This window comes from Lepidochelys olivacea (genome assembly GCF_965140295.1).
Source record: "Lepidochelys olivacea isolate rLepOli2 genome assembly, chromosome: 2".
Taxonomy (NCBI): Eukaryota; Metazoa; Chordata; order Testudines; family Cheloniidae; genus Lepidochelys; species Lepidochelys olivacea.
Genome location: NC_140412.1, coordinates 173,981,383 through 174,001,974, shown reverse-complemented (window position 1 = coordinate 174,001,974; position 20,592 = coordinate 173,981,383). Strand labels below are relative to the sequence as shown.

General features: G+C 40.4%; 1 protein-coding gene across 1 annotated transcript in view; it reads left to right on the top strand.

Annotated features, from left to right (window-relative positions):
* CNTNAP2 (contactin associated protein 2) overlaps window positions 1-20,592 on the top strand; it is a 1,667,645-nt gene that overhangs the window by 545,570 nt on the left and 1,101,483 nt on the right. Inside the window, exon 3 of the mRNA XM_084620442.1 lies at window positions 20,134-20,327. Within this exon, the coding sequence (XP_084476568.1) occupies window positions 20,134-20,327 (194 nt within the window). The remainder of the gene's footprint in view (window positions 1-20,133; window positions 20,328-20,592) is intronic.

Here is a 20,592-nt window from a genome sequence, read left to right as displayed (position 1 = left end):
CCAGAGGTGTCTAGCCAGTCTCAGCAGTTGCTCTTCAACGAGCAAAAAGCAGGAGAGGAGATGCCTGGTAAGTGGCTGTGGTTTGTATAGTGCGGAGGTGGGTTCAGGGTATAGAAATATACAAGGCTGGCTGTGTTTCTGTGTGCTGGACATTTCCCTGTGTGGCTAATCAGTACGGCGGAATAGGGTGTTGATGCACGCCCAGATCTCAGAGGAATCCTGGAGGTACTTGGGAATCCTCTGCTTAAGGTTCCTTGGCAGAGCTGCTTTGTTCCTTCCCCTATTGTAGGAAACTTTCCTGTGCCATTTAGCATCACTTGTGCAGGGACCAAAGCAGCACACAGGCAAGCAGTATAGGGACCAGGGCGGAAGCCACAAGCCTGTAGTAGATGTACCCTCACTTCCCAGCTTACCCGCAGCGGTGAGATATCTGCTACAATAACCCCTGCCTGTGGAAAAGTTTGGGAGAATTTTAGCATTTTCCCCCTAATCGACTGCGCTACAACCCTTGCAGAGTGCTCTTTTCCCTGTGTAGAGCCCCCCCACACACACACACGCACTCACCATGCTTTGGGTGTTCGCAGAGATGTGTGCTTGCCAAGGGTCAGTGAGAAAGTGATTGTTATGTTACAATAGGTGTATTTTACTGAAATGTTTCAATGCTGTATGTGAATTTCACAATCATGCTTCTGTGCATTGTTCCTTCTGCTTCAGCAGATGTGGCCTTCAGGAACACCCACCACAAACCAGCTGAGCGTCTCTGCCAGATAAGAAGGCACCCAAGACAGAGCAAAGAAGACGTGTTCCAGGAGTTACTGACCTTCTCCAATGCAGAGAAAAGGAAACACAAGGAGTGCAGGAATGCCGAAAGGCAGGACAGAAAAGAAAATCAGGAGTTTAAGGACGCTATTGAATAGATGATTAAAGTGATTAAAGGAGCAGCAAATGCAGATGCTGAAGTTCTTAATAATGCTGCAGACTGAGCGGATGAGTGCCTGCCCTCCCCTGCAACATGTTCAGAACTCTTTTCCATGCCCCCCAATCTCTGTCCGCATAGTCCTTTCTGTTTCCCCTTCACTCCACCCCCTCAGACAACTTTCAAAACTATAGCTGGACCTACACACAGCTCTGAAGGTCTGCCCTTCCCTAGCACCTCTGTTTCCACCAAGCATCTTTATGTGTGTGTGTGTGTGTGTGTTGTTTCTTGTGCAATAAAAGCAAGGTTTTTGAACTGTAACTCATCTTTATTTTGTTTCCTACAAATTGAGACAGCAGGCACTACCCGTACATACACAGGCAGTTTAATCATTTGCTTACTGGAATGTAAGGCCTGAAATGTCACCATTGCTTCCTAGGAAAACTACACGTAATGTAACATTGCGGCACCAATCACAGAGATACACATTACTGGTTCTCTTTTTCAAAGTGTTGCCTCAAAGCCTCCCTTTTTCGAATTGCCACCCTGTGGGCTCCTCTGATAGCTCTGGTATCTGGCTGCTCAAGATCAAGTGGTCTGCTTCAACACTGCACCCCTGAGCAAACCTTTCACCCTTCGCTGCACAAAGATTATGCAATGTACAACACACAGCTATGACCATGGGAATATTATCCTCATTGATGTCTAATACGCCATAAAGGCATTGCCAGCACACCTTTAATCTGCCAAAGGCACGTTCCACTGTCATCCAGCACCTATTCAGCCTGTTGTTGAGAACCACTCCTTACTGCTGCCCAGGTTTCCCATGTAAGCTTTCATGAGTCAAGGCTGTAAGGTGTATGCCAGGTCTCCCAGGATCACTATGGGCATTTCAATATCCTCCACGGTAATCTTCTGTTCTGGAAAGAAAGTCCCCGCTTGTAGTTTTCTATACAGAGCGGTGTTCCTGAAGATGAGTGTGTCATGCAGCTTCCTGAACCACCCTGTGTTGATGTCAGTGAAATGACCACTGTGATCCACAAGCACCTGCAACACCATGGATAATTACCGCTTCCTACTGATGTACTCTGTCTCAAGGTGGTCTGGTGCCAAAATTGGAATATGTGTGCCATCTATTGCTCCACCACAGTTAGGGAAACCCATTACTGCAAAGCCATCTGCTATTTCATGCACATTTCCTAGAGTCACAGTCCTTCGTAGCAGGTTGCAATTAATTGCCCTGCATACTTGCATTAATGCAGCCTGAACAATCAACTTCCCAACTCCAAATTGATTTGTGACTGAACAGTAACAGTCTGGAGTCGCCATCTCCCACACAGCGATTGCCACACACTTCTCTACCAATATGGTAGCTCTCATTTTGGTGTCCTTGCACCGCAGTGCTGAGGCGAACTCCTCACACAGTTCCAGGAAGGTGTCTTTCCACATCCAAAAGTTCTGTAGCCACGGCTTATCATCCCACACCTGCATGACGATATGATCCTCCCATTCAGTGCTTGTTTCCTGAGCCAAAAAGTGATGGTCCATCCTCTGCAGCTGTTCTGGAAATGCCAAAAGCAATCTAAAGTTGCTCCTATCCATATCACACAACATTTCATGAAACTGGGAGTTTTCTTCAGTTAGGAACTTCTTGATTAACTGCACTGCCATCCACAATGTCTTCATGATAGTTATCAGAGTATAGGAGAGCAGTGAAGGATCCATCCCTTCTCACAAGGATGCTGGGGTGCACAGCAAAGAAGGGCCATTGAAAAATGCTGTGAAAGAAAGCCGGAAGCCCATGGAATGCTGGGACAGAAAGCAATGCATCATGGGACATAGAGCCCAGTCCCAAGATGTGCTGTGATCCGCTCCGCCTTCTCACAACACCTAGCAGCAGAATGTGTCAAGCTGGACTGTGGGATAGGTACCCACAGTGCATTGCTCACACTGTTGATGATAGCGTCCCAACTGTGAACATGCTCTGCCAACTGAGGAGCGAGTGTGAACATGAAATACTGATTTTTATTATAGTGATTTTTTGAGTGTTGACATAAGTTTTGTCGACAAAACTCTGTAGTTTAGACAAGTCCTTACTTTATTAATGTTTATGAAGTTCTTGGAGCTCTTTGGGGAGTGCTATTGAAATGCAAAGTGTTCTTATTTTAATGGAAAGCATTTAGGCATCCAAGAGTGTATCTTGAGAAACATTGGAATGCAGGTATCCATTATCAGCAAAGTGTCTTAAAAAGGCTGGTTTTGATCCTCTGAATTTCTTGGGAATTGAGGGGGGGGGAATATTTCCTTCATTTTATCTATGAAGTGACAAGTATTGGGATGTGGATTTACTTTGGTATTTACTTTGATGTTGGGAAACAAGGAAAACAGCTCATAACATTTCTGTTGACACGTCAAGAATAAATAGTGGAACCATGAACAACTTGGTGTCTGTGTCAACAGCAGGGAAAATTATAATATGTTAGCTGTGTACTTAGCAGTGGACTTCAACTTGATGTGTGGGAGTTATCTGAATGAGGAGAGAAACTGAGATAATTGTTCCAAAAATATATTGACTGTTTTTCTATAATAGTCTCTCCTCTTCCTCTTGTGCACTGTATAACGCTGATTTTATTTCTGTTGCTATATCATTGTTCAGTACTACAAACCCATATTGGATACCTATTAACAAGATTGAAGGCATGAACTTCACCTGCTGTAAATGCGGTTTGGTGTGTTTAAATGGTTGGTGCAGTTACATATGTGTATATTTAACCTACGCTAACATAGTGTGGCTCTTTGTTCACATAGATTCCAAAGCCCAAAGTGTCCAGTGTGATCATCTAGTCTGCCCTTCTGCATAAGGGCCATAGAACATCCCCGAAAATATTTCCTAGAGCCGATCTTTTAGGGAAAAAAATCCAATCTTCATTTTAAAATTGTTGATTTAAATGTTTTCCAATGGTTATTTACTCTCAGCATTAAACAATTATACCTTCTTTCCAGTCTGAATTGTCTAACTTCAGCTGTCAGCCATTGGATCATGTTATTCCTTTCTTGGCTAGAGTGAAGAGTCCATTATTAAATATTTGTTCCCCATGTAGATACTTATAGACTATAATCAAGTCACTCCTTAACCTTCTCATTATTAAACTAAATTGAGGCTCATGCTTTCAAATTCACAAGTCCTAGGCAGTTCCAACAGCCACCACTCCATCCAGGAGCTCTGCATTACTAAATGGTGGTACACATGAGGATGTAAGCTGTGACAGACCTCTGAAGCTCAGGATGACATTCCTCAAGGCAAAGTATAACCTATGCTAATATGATGTGGTGTTTTGTTCCCCTTTAGTGTCTAAAACACATACAGGGTTTTATGAGTCTGCTCCAGCCTCTGAGCTAAGAAACCTGTTTTTTCAATTCAGGCAGTAGTGTCTCATGCTGTCAGATCCGGAGGACTTGATTTCAGTCCCTGCCACTGATGCGCCCAGGGACATCATGGTATATACAGTTAATATATCCTTTCCCAAGTGGGAACCCTTGAAGTTGGGTTAAAATTACTGCGAGTCTCAGCATTAGAAGTGCATGGGAGTTTGTGTATCTGTAGCAATCCAACCTTTCTTATTATAATCTTCTTGGCAGTAATGTATCAAATGAAAGTATATTCAACCCGTGTTAACACCGCATGACTCTTTCTTTACATCTAGTGCACAAAAAGCCTGTTTTGAGGTAATTTCAGAGCTTGAATTTATAGGACTTTATAGAATTTATAGAACCAAAATAGGACTTTAACCCCAACTGACTTCAAACAGAATCCCAGCTTGAGTTTATTTGGGAGATCCTTCTTCCCATCCTTGGAATAATGTACTATATATTGCATAATGTATAAGGATGTGCTATTTTTTTTATTGTCCCCCTCCCAAGTAAGTAATCACATGGAAAAATCCAATGAAAGGAGATAATGAAAACACTCCAAAAACAGTCTAAGATGTTACCTGCATGAAATCATTTGTGATTTTATCCATAATTTGAAAAATGGTAAACTGAAAACATTTAAAATCACAGACTTTCATACAGCCTTATAGTGACACTGAAAAGTGCCCATTTTTATCAATGTGGCCCCATTTAAGTGAAAAATTTCATGCAGAGACCAGTTTTGCATTTGAAATGTACATATTGTGAAAATGCTTACAATCTCAGCATTTTGAATGTTCTGAATATTTTGTACTTAATTATATATATTTTTCAATGATAAAACCCTTTTATTGTATGTCAGTCTGGAGAAGGAAGAGAACAAACTTTCTGTATCCTGTTCTGAAAATAAGGCATTGCATAGCAATGCATAGGTAGTCCCTTTTTGCACTAATCACAGTAATAACTGAACACCCATAAAGTGATGGTTGGGTTTTTCAAATGTCTCATGTTGCAATATATGCTGATGAAAAGTTGCAGCCTTTGGAATGACAATGTCACCGCTTTGCATCCCAATATAATCACAGAAAACAATGGTGATGGTGAGACCACTGCCTGTCATGCTGACCATCAACATTTTGTTGTTTCTTTTACTCCCCCGTGTCTCTGTCTGTAGCAACCTGTCATCTCTTGTCTTATATTTAGATCGTAAGCCTCTTGGGATGGGAGGTCATATTTTTGTTCTGTGTTTGTACGGCCCCTAGGACAATGGCGTCCTGGTCCATAACTAGGGTTTCTAAGTGCCACCGTAATAATAATAATGAGAAAAAATGTATATGCTGAATTTCAGCTTTGTGAACATTAACTTACTCTGCATTTTGAGTGTTTTGTTTTATCAGAAGTATATCTGCATCTTTTTGTTTCTCTCCACTTTTACCACCTGCCCCAAACCCATTGCACTTAAAATGTATTCATAAATGAACTTGTGAACTGGCGCTCACCCTTATTATAGTTTGAATTTGTAGAGGAAAAATATAATTTCCCTTTTATAACTACATCTCTTTACATGGGATGTAGTTATAATAGGAATCCATCCTAGTTTCTCTCACTGATTGAAAGACCTCTGCATGTTTCTTTGTAATATTATTTGCTTGTTCAGTGTCTTAATGGAACAAATTGTCAGTTCTGTAACCCTGAAGGCACTTGAAAAAAAGTTGTTAATGTCATTGCTGAGATTGAGGAAAACAATTTAATAATTAAAAAATGAAAATGTATAGGCATATTCTTCATCTCTTCCGAGAGAATTGTGAAATGGATTCCCTCTCCCCCACGTATTTGATATAAACATAGTGAGAAAGCACGGATAATGTGTGGTGTTCTTGAACTACTGTATCACAATTCTGGGGGTTGGTTGATGCTTTTCACAATTCTGGGGGTTGGTTGATGCTTTTCTGTGCAATTCTGCGTTGCTCACATTTCCCCTCTTTTATCTGTTCAGTACCCCTGAGTTGGGGAGAGTTCAAAACAATGAGGAGTCAGAAGGATCCTAGCAACTGCCTCAGTGGCTGGGATGTAAACTTGTGTGCTTGCTTCTGTTAAGTATCAGTTTGTTTCATTGCAGTGGAGACTGCTCACACTAATTATGGGACGACATTTGTGGCTGCCTTTATGTGGGTCAGGCAGTTGGTAGGAGGGACGCTTCCTGTGTGCGCACACTCTTTGTGCACTCATAAGGGCCTGCTGTGTTCAGCACTCAGTGCTGGCATTCCTACTGCTAAACTAATGGTTCTCTTTTATTTGTTATCAGAGGGCCAGATTCTGACATTGTGACTCTAGCTGAAATTAATGAGGACTGCTTGTGATGTAAATTATTAGCCAGCATGAGTTAGGGTAGGAGAATCTGGCCCAAGTTATTTATTAATCTGTTAGTCAGTGCCACTGCCTCTTGGTGAGTAGGACAATGTGTATCATCACATTTTATTCTGGAATATCATAAAAAAAATTGGGAAACAAGATATTGTCTGTGATTTTATGTATTACAAGTCAGACACACATACACACACACGTCTGCCCATTGTCTCTTTAATGAAGTGAGCACATTTTACCTTTTTACCATTTACTTTCTTTTATTTGCTATGTAGTTTTAATGCCTTCTTACCGTGTGTAACTCATTTGCATTGCTTTCATAGTCTATGAAGCAATCTCTGACATTTTGCATTATATCTGCTATATAAAATAAATATTAATTGCCTACCATCAAAAATATTGTTGATGGCTGGTTTCCACCATATTTTTTAAAAAATGGAAAGAATGCATGCAATAAAATGCAGGATATAAACAATAACTAAAAAAATTAAACAGTTTATAACAAAGTGCTAAGAACACCATGAACAGTGTTAATAAAATAGTTGATTTCACCATCAGTTTCAATACAAACTAATTTTTACTGATAACTTCCAATATCCTAGCCACATCAGTTTTTCACAAAGGGTACTTCACCATACTCTCCTGCATCTATATCAGATTCAAAAACACACAGAATTCCAACATAAGAATAATGCAGACATCAATTTTGTATTCAAAGTTTTCCACCATTCTAGGAAGGGAGAAATGTTGTAAGATATTTCTGCATGTTAACAACCCCTCCTCCTGCCTGTGCAATATCAGACTATTCCTCCAGGCCCCAATGCAGCAAACAATTCCTGTCCAGCAACCGTGTAAGCACATGTTGAACACTAAGCACATGCATAAATCACATGAACTTTAATACAGTTTACACACGTGCTTAAAGTTAAGCAGATTCCTTGGTGCTTTGCTGAATGAGCATGGACTTCAGCATGTGCTTTGATTTGTTGAATTGAGGCCCCAGTGAGGCTCACATGGGCCGGGGGTGGAGTAGGGGGAGGGACGACTTTAATCCAACTTTCTCACAACTTATTCCAGAGTGAGTACTTGGTAAAAAAAGAAGAATCTTTCTTAATCCTTGGATCAATAGAGGTTACACATTTCACAAGTCAAATGAACAAAGTAATCAACTCCTCCAAATTACACTGCTAGATAGATCAAATAGTAACAGGAGACTTTTCATTGATCGTCACAGTGTGTTTCTGGTGCAGGTCTAACACCTGCTTTCTCTTTGGGGCTGCTCACCATTCCCTTCACATGCTGCTCTGCTAAGCAGCATATGTAGCAATATAAAATATGTTCATCCCTTTGCCCAGTGACTTTCACTTCCCTTTCCAACTGAAACAACTTCCATTCTCCCTTTATTGTTTGAGGAGAAAGAGGAGGGCACATCCTAAAACAATAGTGTGCTGCAAAATTGGGACTTAAACTTTTGCTGGCATGTAGAATATTGTTGACTACAAATCCTTTATTGCCTCTACCTTGTTAGAAATGAGTTGAGTAGGTCAAGTTACAGGTTCTGGCTTGCAGCACCTTTCCCCTCTGAAGGTCATCAGCTCACATTGGACCCCATCTGGTATTGGTAATTGAGTTGTTAACATGTGATAGCAATTTTGGCAGGTGTGTATGAAGTGAGCTGGTGGTGTCACCTCAGATTAAAGTTGGGAAAATCAAGTGTCGTTCAAAATTTTCCAAATCTTTTCAATTGCTTTTTTGGGTGAAAAGATTCCAAAAGCTAGCTACGGTTTGCAGGTCACCAAAAGGTATCTTAGCTGCACCAGGCCAAATTCTGATCTCAGTAATACCAATGTAACTGTGATTAAAACTTTGTCCCACTGTAGTTAGAACATAATTAGACTGTAGTTAGGTTTCCTTCTGATATATGTACTTACCATAAGATCATCTTCTTTAACTACACTACTGTTACAGTAAACACGTGTGTATGAAAAGTAACTTCAGTTACGTTACAGTATATGAGACATTGTACTTACCAAACAATTATGTTGTTGGAAGGACATCAGTTTTACAGATTTATGTCAGTAATTTGCTTCATAGTAGCTTTTATATACTGGTACTTTTTATATAAAAACTGCAAAAGTTAAGGTAATATGTGCAACACGAACTTTCATCTTTGACTGTTTAATCACATACTGTTCCTTAAATTATAGAATATCTATATATATTTTTTAAAATGTTAAAAAATATTAAGTTTGCTAAATCGAAAGTTAAGAAATGCCAAAATTAAGGTTGTCAGGGAAACCTTAATTCTGTCCCCTGGAGTATGTGCATTATGATGTAGTCTTTTACTGCAAGATCATATATTAAATTTTCAATGGAACCCGTCTGTTATATAGCTATTGAGTAGCTATTCAATATTTGGCTTTATCCTCTTAGTTCAGTGGGTGGCCTTATTTACAGCATATTATTCAACTCCTGTACTGAATACAGAATTATTAATTTCCTCATAGGATTCATCACTACAGGAAGTGTGTGCTTCACAAATATTAATGTATATTTGCAACACCCATGTGAGATGACAGAGTGGTATTATCCTCTTTTTACAGATGCAGAACTGAGTCACAAAAAGATAGAGGTCAAAAGTTTCCAATAACTTTGGGTGTCTGATTTAAGAATCCTAGGACCTGATTTTATGGAGTACTTAGTATTATTTAATATATTACTTAAATTTATCCTGCCTCTTCCCCACCTCGACTCTTTGTCCCAGAATCATTCTCCTTGACTACTCAGTCTATGATATGTCTCCACTATGACCTAGGGTGTGACTTCCAGCTCATGTAGACATACTCGTGCTACCTGTCATCTGTGCTGGTATGCTAAAAACTGTAGTGTAGCCATGACAACACAGAGTAGGAGCAGCCAGCACAGTGTGATTTTGGTGTGCTAGGTCAGATAAGAGTTAGCACAAGCATGTCTAAGTGAGCTGGGAATCACACCCCTAGCCTGTAGTGTAGACGTTGCCTTAGTTTCCACTGCTGAAGCCTCTCATCTCAGTCCCTCTCCTTACCCAGCCAGTCCCACTCCATCCCACCCTAACTCCTATTCACAATTTTTCTTTCTCCATCTCACTCCTGTTGGTTTCACCAAGTTCCTTGTGCTAATCTACTCCTTGTCCTGCTCCCAGATCTGGCTCTTGTCCCCTTTACATTCAATTCAGGCATCCTCCTCCTCCATGCTATCTGGACATCAGCAGAAGGGTCATTGAGATCACAGGAGAGGCAGGCTTCCCGCTCTCATTTCTAGTGCCTGGCCCCTCCCTGCCCTCGAGCAGCAATTACAAGGAAGGTCCCGCTTCACCTCTATATACCCGGGATAGTGAATGCTCACTTGCTCAGTTTCGATGACACATGAACACTCTGGTCAGCACTAGGATCTGAGGGGTGGCATGTGAGCAGTGAGGATGGAATCTTCAGATATTTTAGCTGCTTCTCTAAGAAGCCTCTCATAAGCATGTGCACACTTAATTTTTTCAAAGGCTTATAACTTGCTCAAATGTGGGCTGATTTTCATGGGAACGTCAAAAGGAGCATCCCTGATAGAAAAGCCGCTCTCGGCCAAATTTTAAGTTCTTGTTCCAAAACAGGGGGACGCTATAGATTCTTAAAGAAAAGATCACCAGAGGTGCTTTTTTTTAAGATTGCAAAACAATATCCCCTCCCACACCCCACCCCACCCCCTACCCCCCCGCCTTGTTCTCAGAAATGGCTCCACTGTTGAAGCTGAAACTTTCCTAGAAAAAATCAGCCTGAGTCAGATACCTGCCATGGAAAATTAAGCCTGACTAGCTGAAGTCTGGCAAAGTTATAAGCAACTGAAACAAGAGTCTTGTAAAAATGGGAAGTGTCAAGCTACTCTAGCCTATAGATAAAGGATCGGTATAAGTTAAAACAGTAATGCAATGAGCCTTCAAACCTCAAGACCTGTAAGAGAGTAGCTTAGCGAAAAGAATCAAGGCAGAAGGCCCCAAAAGCATTAGCAGTTAACTAGGAGTAACCCCAGATTATAAAATATCACAAGATAGAATGCTGTAATGACTAAACTGCTGACCGGTAACCGCAGAAAGCTAGTGTCACGCTGTCTGGAGTAGTTCATGGCTGCGAGTGCCAGCCTCAGGGCAGACTGTCAAGAAGCAGGGCAGAGACTCCAAACTGGTTCTGTGTTCTATAACTAGATTCTATCAACCCAGTTACAAGTGTGAACTCCTAAAACAGTCTTACCATGGAGTCACAGACAATCTCCTGGACATTCCAGTCTATCCTGCCACCCAAGCAAGCTGGGCTTAGTGATATTTGGTTGCTATACACCCAAGATCACAAAAGATTCAGGTTGCTTCTAGTTCCAAGAGACTAGTTACTTACCTCAAGTCAATTTGTACCTTAGATCTCTGACCAAAGATAGAAAAGGAGTACTTGTGGCACCTTAGAGACTAACCAATTTATTTGAGCATGAGCTTTCGTGAGCTACAGCTCACTTCATCGGATGCATACCGTGGAAACTGCAGCAGACTTTATATACACACAGAGATCATGAAACAATACCTCCTCCCACCCCACTGTCCTGCTGGTAATAGTTTATCTAAAGTGATCTTTGTCCTTAGTCATAACTATTTTACATTTGGGGACAATGTATACCTTCAGATCAGCGGCACTGCTATGGGTACCCGCATGGCCCCACAGTATGCCAACATTTTTATGGCTGATTTAGAACAACGCTTCCTCAGCTCTCGTCCCCTAACGTCCCTACTCTACTTACGCTATATTGATGACATCTTCATCATCTGGACCCATGGAAAAGAAGCCCTTGAGGAATTCCACCATGATTTCAACAACTTCCGTCCCACCATCAACCTCAGCCTGGTCCAGTCCACACAGAGATCCACTTCCTGGACACTACAGTGCTAATAAACAATGGTCACATAAACACCACCCTATACCGGAAACCTACTGACCACTATTCCTACCTACGTGCCTCCAGCTTTCACCCTGACCACACCACACGATCCATCGTCTACAGCCAAGCTCTGCGATACAACCGCATTTGCTCCAACCCCTCAGACAGAGACAAACACCTACAAGATCTCTGTCAAGCTTTCTTACAACTACAATACCCACCTGCGGAAGTGAAGAAACTGATTGATTGAGCCAGAAGAGTTCCCAGAAGTTACCTACTACAGGACAGGCCTAACAAAGAAAATAACAGAACGCCACTAGCCGTCACCTTCAGCCCCCAACTAAAACCCCTCCAACGCATTATTAAGGATCTACAACCTATCCTAAAGGATGACCCAACACTCTCACAAATCTTGGGAGACAGGCCAGTCCTTGCCTACAGACAGCCCTGCAACCTGAAGCAAATACTCACCAACAACCACATACCACACAACAGAACCACTAACCCAGGAACTTATCCTTGCAACAAAGCCCGTTGCCAACTGTGCCCACATATCTATTCAGGGGACACCATCACAGGGCCTAATAACATCAGCCACACTATCAGAGGCTCGTTCACCTGCACATCCACCAATGTGATATATGCCATCATGTGCCAGCAATCCCCCTCTGCCATTTACATTGGTCAAACTGGACAGTCTCTATGTAAAAGAATAAATGGACACAAATCAGATGTCAAGAATTATAACATTCATAAACCAGTCGGAGAACACTTCAATCTCTCTGGTCACGCAATCACAGACATGAAGGTCGCTATCTTAAAACAAAAAAACTTCAAATCCAGACTCCAGCGAGAAACTGCTGAATTGGAATTCATTAGCAAATTGGATACTATTAATTTAGGCTTAAATAGAGACTGGGAGTGGCTAAGTCATTATGCAAGGTAGCCTATTTCCCCTTGTTTTTTCCTACCACCCCCCCCCCCAGATGTTCTGGTTAAACGTGGATTTAAACTTGGAGAGTGGTCAGTTTGGATGAGCTATTGCCAGCAGGAGAGTGAGTTTGTGCGCGTGTGTGTGTGTGTCCCCGGGAAAAAAAGGGGGGGGTGAGAAAGTCTGGATTTGTGCTGGACATGGCCCACCTTGATTATCATGCACATTGTGTAGAGAGTTGTCACTTTGGATGGGCTATTACCAGCAGGAGAGTGAGTTTGTGTGTGGGGGGATGGAGGGTGAGAAAACCTGGATTTGTGCTGGAAATGGCCCAACTTGATGATCACTTTAGATAAGCTATTACCAGCAGGACAGTGGGGTGGGAGGAGGTATTGTTTCATGATCTCTGTGTGTATATAAAGTCTGCTGCAGTATCCACGGTATGCATCCGATGAAGTGAGCTGTAGCTCACGGAAGCTCATGCTCAAATAAATTGGTTAGTCTCTAAGGTGTCACAAGTACTCCTTTTCTTTTTGCGAATACAGACTAACACGGCTGTTACTCTGAAACCTGACCAAAGATAATGTGTGTAGCCAATCCTGTAATAAACTAATTAAAGATTTGTTAACTAAGAAGGAAATGAGAGTTATTACAAGGTTAAAGCAGGCAAGGACCCACAAATGAGTTACACTGTATAGTTTTAAAGGTGACAGAGTTGTAGTAATGTCAGCTCTGAATGTCTTTTAGGGTTAACCCAGGTCAATCCTGGGGCTCTCTGCTTTTGTTTCATAGCTCCAGCCCTGTGAGAGTCCAAACAGCAAAAAAGGAAGACAAATTTTCTTCTCAGCTATTTTTATTTTCTTCTTTCAGAATTCAGGCTGATGGGATGAGCCCTTTTTGCATGTAGTCTCTCCAGTTAGTTTGGATAGTCTTCTTGATGAGCAGGAAGCAATCCCTCCTGACAGATTCACAGTTTCAGAGGAAACATTTTTTCATTTATAAAGCAAAAACTTTTTTATTACCTTATAGCATGTGATAAAGATATTGTAAGTGATATTAATGCATGCAGCAACTTCAAAGCATTTAATAAATTCTGAACACTAAACACATTGTTATACGTTCAACACCCATCTTAACCATACTAACACATAGGTAAACCAGACAGGTATTTAGCAATGAATTTGTCAGTATTCAGCTTAGGCCTAAAGCCTTGGCAAGAGCTGGCACCTGGTTTGCCAACATCAAAGCTAGTTTTTTTCCAGTTTTGGGTATTTTAAAGGTAGGAACATCAGCAGATGTCTGTCCACAAGAATACCATTGTAACTGATTGTAACTAATTAAAAGGTACAGTGACTAGAGTGAAATCCCTGCAAGCTGCATGGACAGTTTTCAAAGACACCATGATAGAGGCTCAACTTAAATGTATACCTCAAATTAAAAAGCACAGTAGAAGAAGTGAAAAAGAGCCACCATGGCTTAACAACCATGTAAAAGAAGCAGTGAGAGATAAAAAGGCATCTTTTTAAAAGTGGAAGTCAAATCCTAGTGAGGTAAATAGAAAGGAGCATAAACACTGCCAAATTAAATGTAAAAATGTAATAATAAAAGACAAAAAGGAGTTTGAAGAACAGCTAGCCAAAAACTCAAAAGTAATAACAAATGTTTTTTAAGTACACCAGAAGCAGGAAGCCTGTTAAACAACCAGTGTGGCCCCTGGACGATCAAGATACAAAAGGAGCACTTAAAGACAATAGAGTCATCGTGGAGAAACTAAATGAATTCTTTGCTTCAGTCTTCACGGCTGAGGATGTTAGGGAGATTCCCAAACCTGAGCCATCTTTTGTAGGTGACAAATTTGAGGAATTGTCACAGATTGAAGTGTCACGAGAGGAGGTTTTGGAATTAATTGAGAAACTTAACAGGAACACATCATGGGGACCAGATGGCATTCATCCAAGTGTTCTGAAGGAACTCAAATGTGAAATTGCGGAACTATTAACTATAGTTTGTAACCTGTCCTTTAAATCAGCGACTGTACCCAATGACTGGAAGATAGCTAATGTAACACCAATATTTTAGAAGGGCTCTAGAGGTGATCCTGGCAATTACAGACTGGTAAGTCTAACGTCAGTTCCGGCCAAATTAGTTGAAACATTGTAAAGAATAAAATTGTCAGACACATAGAAGAACATAAATTGTTGCGCAAAAGTCAACATGGTTTCTGTAAAGGGAGATAATGTCTTACTAATCTATTACAGTTCTTTGAGGGCGTCAACAAACATGTGGACCAGGGGGATCCAGTGGACATAGTGTACTTAGATTTCCAGAAAGTCTTTGACAAGGTCCCTCACCAAAGGTTATGTAAATTAAGTTGTCATGGGATAAGAGGGAAGATCCTTTCATGGACTGAGAACTGGTTAAAAGACAGGGAACAAAGTGTAGGAATAAATGGTAAATTTTCAGAATGGAGAGGGGCGACGAGTGGTGTTCCCCAAGGGTCAGTCCTAGGACCAATCCTATTCAACTTATTCATAAATGATCTGGAGAAAGGGGTAAACAGTGAGGTGGCAAAGTTTGCAGACGATACTAAACTGCTCAAGATAGTTAAGACCAAAGCAGACTGTGAAGAACTTCAAAAAGATGTCACAAAACTAAGTGATTGGGCAACAAAATGGCAAATGAAATTTAATATGGATAAATGTAAAGTAATGCACATTGGAAAAAATAACCTCAACTATACATACAATACGATGGGGGGGCTAATTTAGCTACAACTAATCAGGAGAAAGATCTTGGAGTCATCGTGGATAGTTCTCCGAAGACGTTCACGCAGTGTGCAGCGGCAGTCCAAAAAGCAAATGGGATGTTAGAAATCATTAAAAAAGGGATAGAGAATAAGACAGAGAATATCTTATTGCCCTTATCTAAATCCATGGTACGCCCACATCTTGAATACTGCTTACAGATGTGGTCCCCTCATCTCAAAAAAGATATACTGGCATTTTCAGAAAAGGGCAACTAAAATGATTAGGGGTTTGGAAAGGAATCTCCCATATGAAGAGAGATTAAAGAGGCTAGGACTTTTCAGCTTGGAAAAGAGGAGACTAAGGGGGGATATGATAGAGGTATATAAAATCAGAGTGGTGTGGAGAAAGTGAATAAGGAAAAGTTATTGACTTGTTCCCATAATATAAGAACTAGGGGCCTCCAAATGAAATTAATGGGCAGCAGGTTTAAAACAAATAAAAGGAAGTTGTTCTTCACTCAGCGCACAGTCAACCACTGGGACTCCTTGCCTGAGGAGGTTGTGAAGGCTAGGACTATAACAGGGTTTAAAAGAGAACTGGATAAATTCATGGAGGTTAAGTCCATTAATGGCTATTAGCCAGGATGGGTAAGGAATGGTGTCCCTAGCCTCTGTTTGTCAAAGGGTGGAGATGGATGGCAGGAGAGAGATCACTAGATCATTACGTGTTAGGTTCACTCCCTCTAGGGCACCTGGCATTGGCCACTGTTGGTAGACAGAATACTGGGCTGGATGGACCTTTGGTCTGACCCAGTATGACCCATTTTTATGTGTTATATATGCTAATAAGCTTGATGTACGTGGATGAGTAACCTATGGGAAAAGGGCACCCCAAATGAAGAAATAAAAATAAAGGGGATGAAACCCCGACTTAATATGCATTAGGCATAATGGTGTCAGTATAACACATTATAAAAACTGAATCCCAGGCTGGTTGATGTACCTATTGGGAGACATCCGGATGATAACCACTGGCGATGGTGATGAGGAAGATTATGACTAATGTTTCAAGTTGTTGTGCAAGGGACGGTGTGAGTATATGAATGCGTAGATGCACATTCTGTAATATCTCTAACACCTTGGTGGGTTGCAGTGTTTGTAACTTTGCTAACTGTATTACTAAAACTATTACAAATACCAATTTTTTTTCTTAAGTGTGAGTGTTTGCAATCGTGTTCATCAGGGTTCGTAGTTGAACAGTAATTTTAGTAATACTGTGCCTGATCTTGCGACAAGAACCTATCAAACCTCAGAGTGTTAACTGAGAATTCTTAAATAATCAATATAATTAATAGACAACCCATAGATCAACTAGGTGGCGCTATTATATATAAGTTGGGGTAATATATATATAATCAAAATATATATTTACAATCTAAATTATGTGTAATACCTTGTAGTACCTTGTGCTATTGTGCACTTCAGAAATAATTCATTGTAGGGATATTATGGGGAAAATCTAATTGTTGTTCCTCTCTATATTATACTCCTCTATGGATAAAATGATTGTTTCTCCAGAGAGTTCAATCCTAAACATTAGATATATTCTAAATTCAATTTAAAAAATTAAAAAGGAAAAGAAATAATAGAAACCAATCAGATTTCATTTGCTGCGAAACCTCTGTATACTTTTACACTCTGTGATTTAAAGACTGCAACTGGTTTAAAAGGCATCTATTTAGTACTGTTTATGCCCCTCACACCCTGTCTACAGTGGGTCAGGAAGCTAGTGGTCAGAGTACCTTCACATGGACACCTTTTTATCATTGTGTGCCGTCACCTTCAGATGTACCAACCTGGAAAGGGATATTGGCATTGATTGACTGGAGGGGCTAATCTACTAGATCCACAAATAAATGTACCTAGTCACTCAAAACCAGTGCAAAGGGGAAATAAAGGGGGTATATTCTGTTTTGTCCTGCCTTATTCATTTTTCTGTGAAAAGTCTAGTAAATCTGATTGTGTGTGTGAGTATGAATAAATATTACCATAGATGCTTTTAATAATTACTTTAAATTCCACGTTATACTATACATGTAAATGAGTACTAAACTAACCCCATGGTCATGATGGTATTTATCTATAACACCCTTTGAAAATTTCAAGACATTGTGATGCTTTTAGGTTCAACCCAGACCTGGAAGGGGTCGTGTCAACACCTACCCTTTAACTCTAGGTGCAAGTTCCTTTTTGCAAGGTGACCCCAGCAGTCCCCAGTCCCAAATTTCCCCCAAACTGTTTGTCCTGTAGTGTCCAGCCCTCTCACTGAACACTTATAGAAATTAAGTTCCCTCAAAGAGACAGTACCCAGTAGTTTATTACCTTAAGGGGGGTTAACAAACACTATATTTTAAACAAGCTCTGAAGTGGTTTGTGGTAAAAGTAAAACAAGTTTATTAAACAAAAATTCATAGGATTAAGTGATACCAAGGTTAAGGAATAAAGATAGAAAGGATCACAAGCAAATAAAAGTAAAAAAGTATGCTTCTAAAAAGACAAAAACTTTATTTCAGCAAGTTACAGTCTTTTCATAAGCAGGTTTTTCACCTATACTCAGAGAACCCCCTTGGGTTGAAGGATCCATTTTTCTGTGATTTCATGAGCTCTGGACCCCTTAGTACCTCAAAGTGATAGAAGCCAAAATGGCTCTTTTTCTTTGCTTATTTCTTCCTGAAGTTCTTTGACCCTGCTTCAAGAGAAAGGAAGGCTTTCTGGGCATGCAGTCATCTTTCCCCACTGGCTTTCCTTTGTCTTTGATGACACCTTGCTTAATTTACATCAGACACACACTCAAGCAGGCAGAATCACATTCTTTGTCAGGCATGGCTTAGACACTGCTTGCCAAGTACATTTTAAGAGCATATTCCCAGTACATATAAAGTCCTTTATGGGTTTACCATACCTATATCAAGCAAGAATATTAACGATCAGTGAGTTATTAGTTTTCTGATGGTATATCACAGGCCACCCTTTCAGTATTATGACAACAGCGTGCCTGTCACTGTTCCCTCTAAGCTGCGTGCAGATGCACGCGCACGCGGATCCTAAACCCCACGCATGCGGCGAAACACCGCACACACACACACACAAACATTTGCACAGAAGAATTTTTTGGGGCACACGGCCTGTCAAAAATTAGAGGGAACATTGGTGCTGGTGCTGCGGTGCTCTTAGGATCACAGCCATGTACACACAGTTCACTATATCACTCCTGTACTAGATAACTACAGCTAATATAGTATCAACATGCACCCATAGCTTGCGTGCAATGAAGGAATCATCACCTCAACAATTTAGATACAGAAAGTGAAGCATGTGCTGAAAAAGGCCAAGTCTTTGTGACTTTGACTTCCACCACTGGTTGGTCTCAGTGGCTCTTCAACTGCCTCCTTTCTCCACACTAAAGACTCTCTCTGGTAGTTGCCCTGTGGTACTGCTGATGGAAGTTCTGGCTTTGATTCCCATGGAAAACCATCTTGCCTATATGTGCATGTGACCATAGTTCTTTGTGGTTGTGTTGGTGGGGTTTGTTTGCTTTTTTTAATAAAGCCAGCTGATTGATCAGAAGGTAACCTAGGGGCTGCCAAGAAGGACTGAGGTGTAAATTTAATCCTACCAATGGAAAGAAGTAATAGAAGTTATCACATGATAAACTAAATGGTTTTGCACTATCACATAGTGCCTGCCAGATCCTGGCAATGTATTTGGACCAAATCCTTGGAGTCATTTTAAATCTTTGCAGATTTTTTCTGCATAGTACTCTCACATTTGAGTATAAATATAATTATTCTCTGCTTTTTTTCCAATGTAATACTTACAATTATTGATATAATTTGGCAAAAACCCCATCACTTTCTCAGTGTAGCACATTACGCCACAATCTGAATGTCTTTTATAACCCTGTGTGTAACTAACTGCTATTTTCCCCTCTAATATTTTGTGCTTTAGTAGAGTAAGAACTTGCCTTAATGCCTTGACACTCACTTTTATCTATGCACCATTGTCCTTGTTTATTAAGAACAGTTCAACACAGTCTAGTGACTGAAAAGAATATTGCTAATAATATTACTATCAAGTTAATTCATAGCCCCATAAAGAGCGATAATACATTTTTCAAGCATCAGTTAATGCACTCTATGACATCCTGTACACCCAGCAAATCAAAATCAGAGCCATTTCTGCAATATCTTTCCTTTTTAACTACTGCTGATGGATATTCTTTGAGGTCTGCGCATTTCAGTGAAATGCTGGACTGGCAAGGAAGGAAATTAGAGATGCATGCTATTATTCCCTCCCAATTAATTTGTATCTTTTTTCATTTGAAATAGCATTTAAAGGGTATAAGGAATCAACAGATTGTCACTGATTTGCGTCAGCTGACTCTGACAAAGGATGTCATGGAAAATTGGTCAACTCTAAACAATTAAAGTTTGACACATACTAATAAATTCTAATTAAGGAATTATAAAGATAGTCTCATTTGTAGGGTATCTCTTTACATCATATAACTACATCATAAAAAGGTTATAGTATCAATCTGAAACAGCTTGAAAGAAATTGAGTTTCCCTGTGGCATATATAAAAGAGGTGACAGGGTTTTTTTTAGGTCTCATAATATTTCTTTTGTATATGTTTTAATTGTGTTACTGTTACGTTGTTCTCTGCTTATATGCAGCAACTAGCATCTTTTCAATGTCTTCACTTCAAAAGCCGTCTGGATTAAGATGTCTGATTGTCTCTCTTGTTTCAACTCAACAGGGGCTGGAGGCTGGTCTCCATCAGATAGTGACCATTATCAGTGGCTGCAGGTGGATTTTGGGAGCAGGAAACAAATCAGCGCTATTGCAACGCAAGGCAGATACAGCAGCTCTGATTGGGTGACTCAATACCGGATGCTCTATAGTGATACAGGGAGAAACTGGAAGCCATATCACCAGGATGGAAACATTTGGGTAAGTCACTGGCCTAAAACTCAAGCACTAGGTCATGCAGAGCACTCCTTTGAATAAACTGACTCGTCTTTGGAAAATATATATCCTTTATTGTGTATATATGAAAAAAGCATACAATTTTATCCGAAATATAATAGTCTAGCATTAGGATTGTTGACTGTTAGGAATTCCATTCCTAGATCAAGAAAATCAATGTAGACTTATGACAACTCTCAGAAGCTGATGAGCAATAATGTACAACTAGTGTTCAATACTGATAATTTCT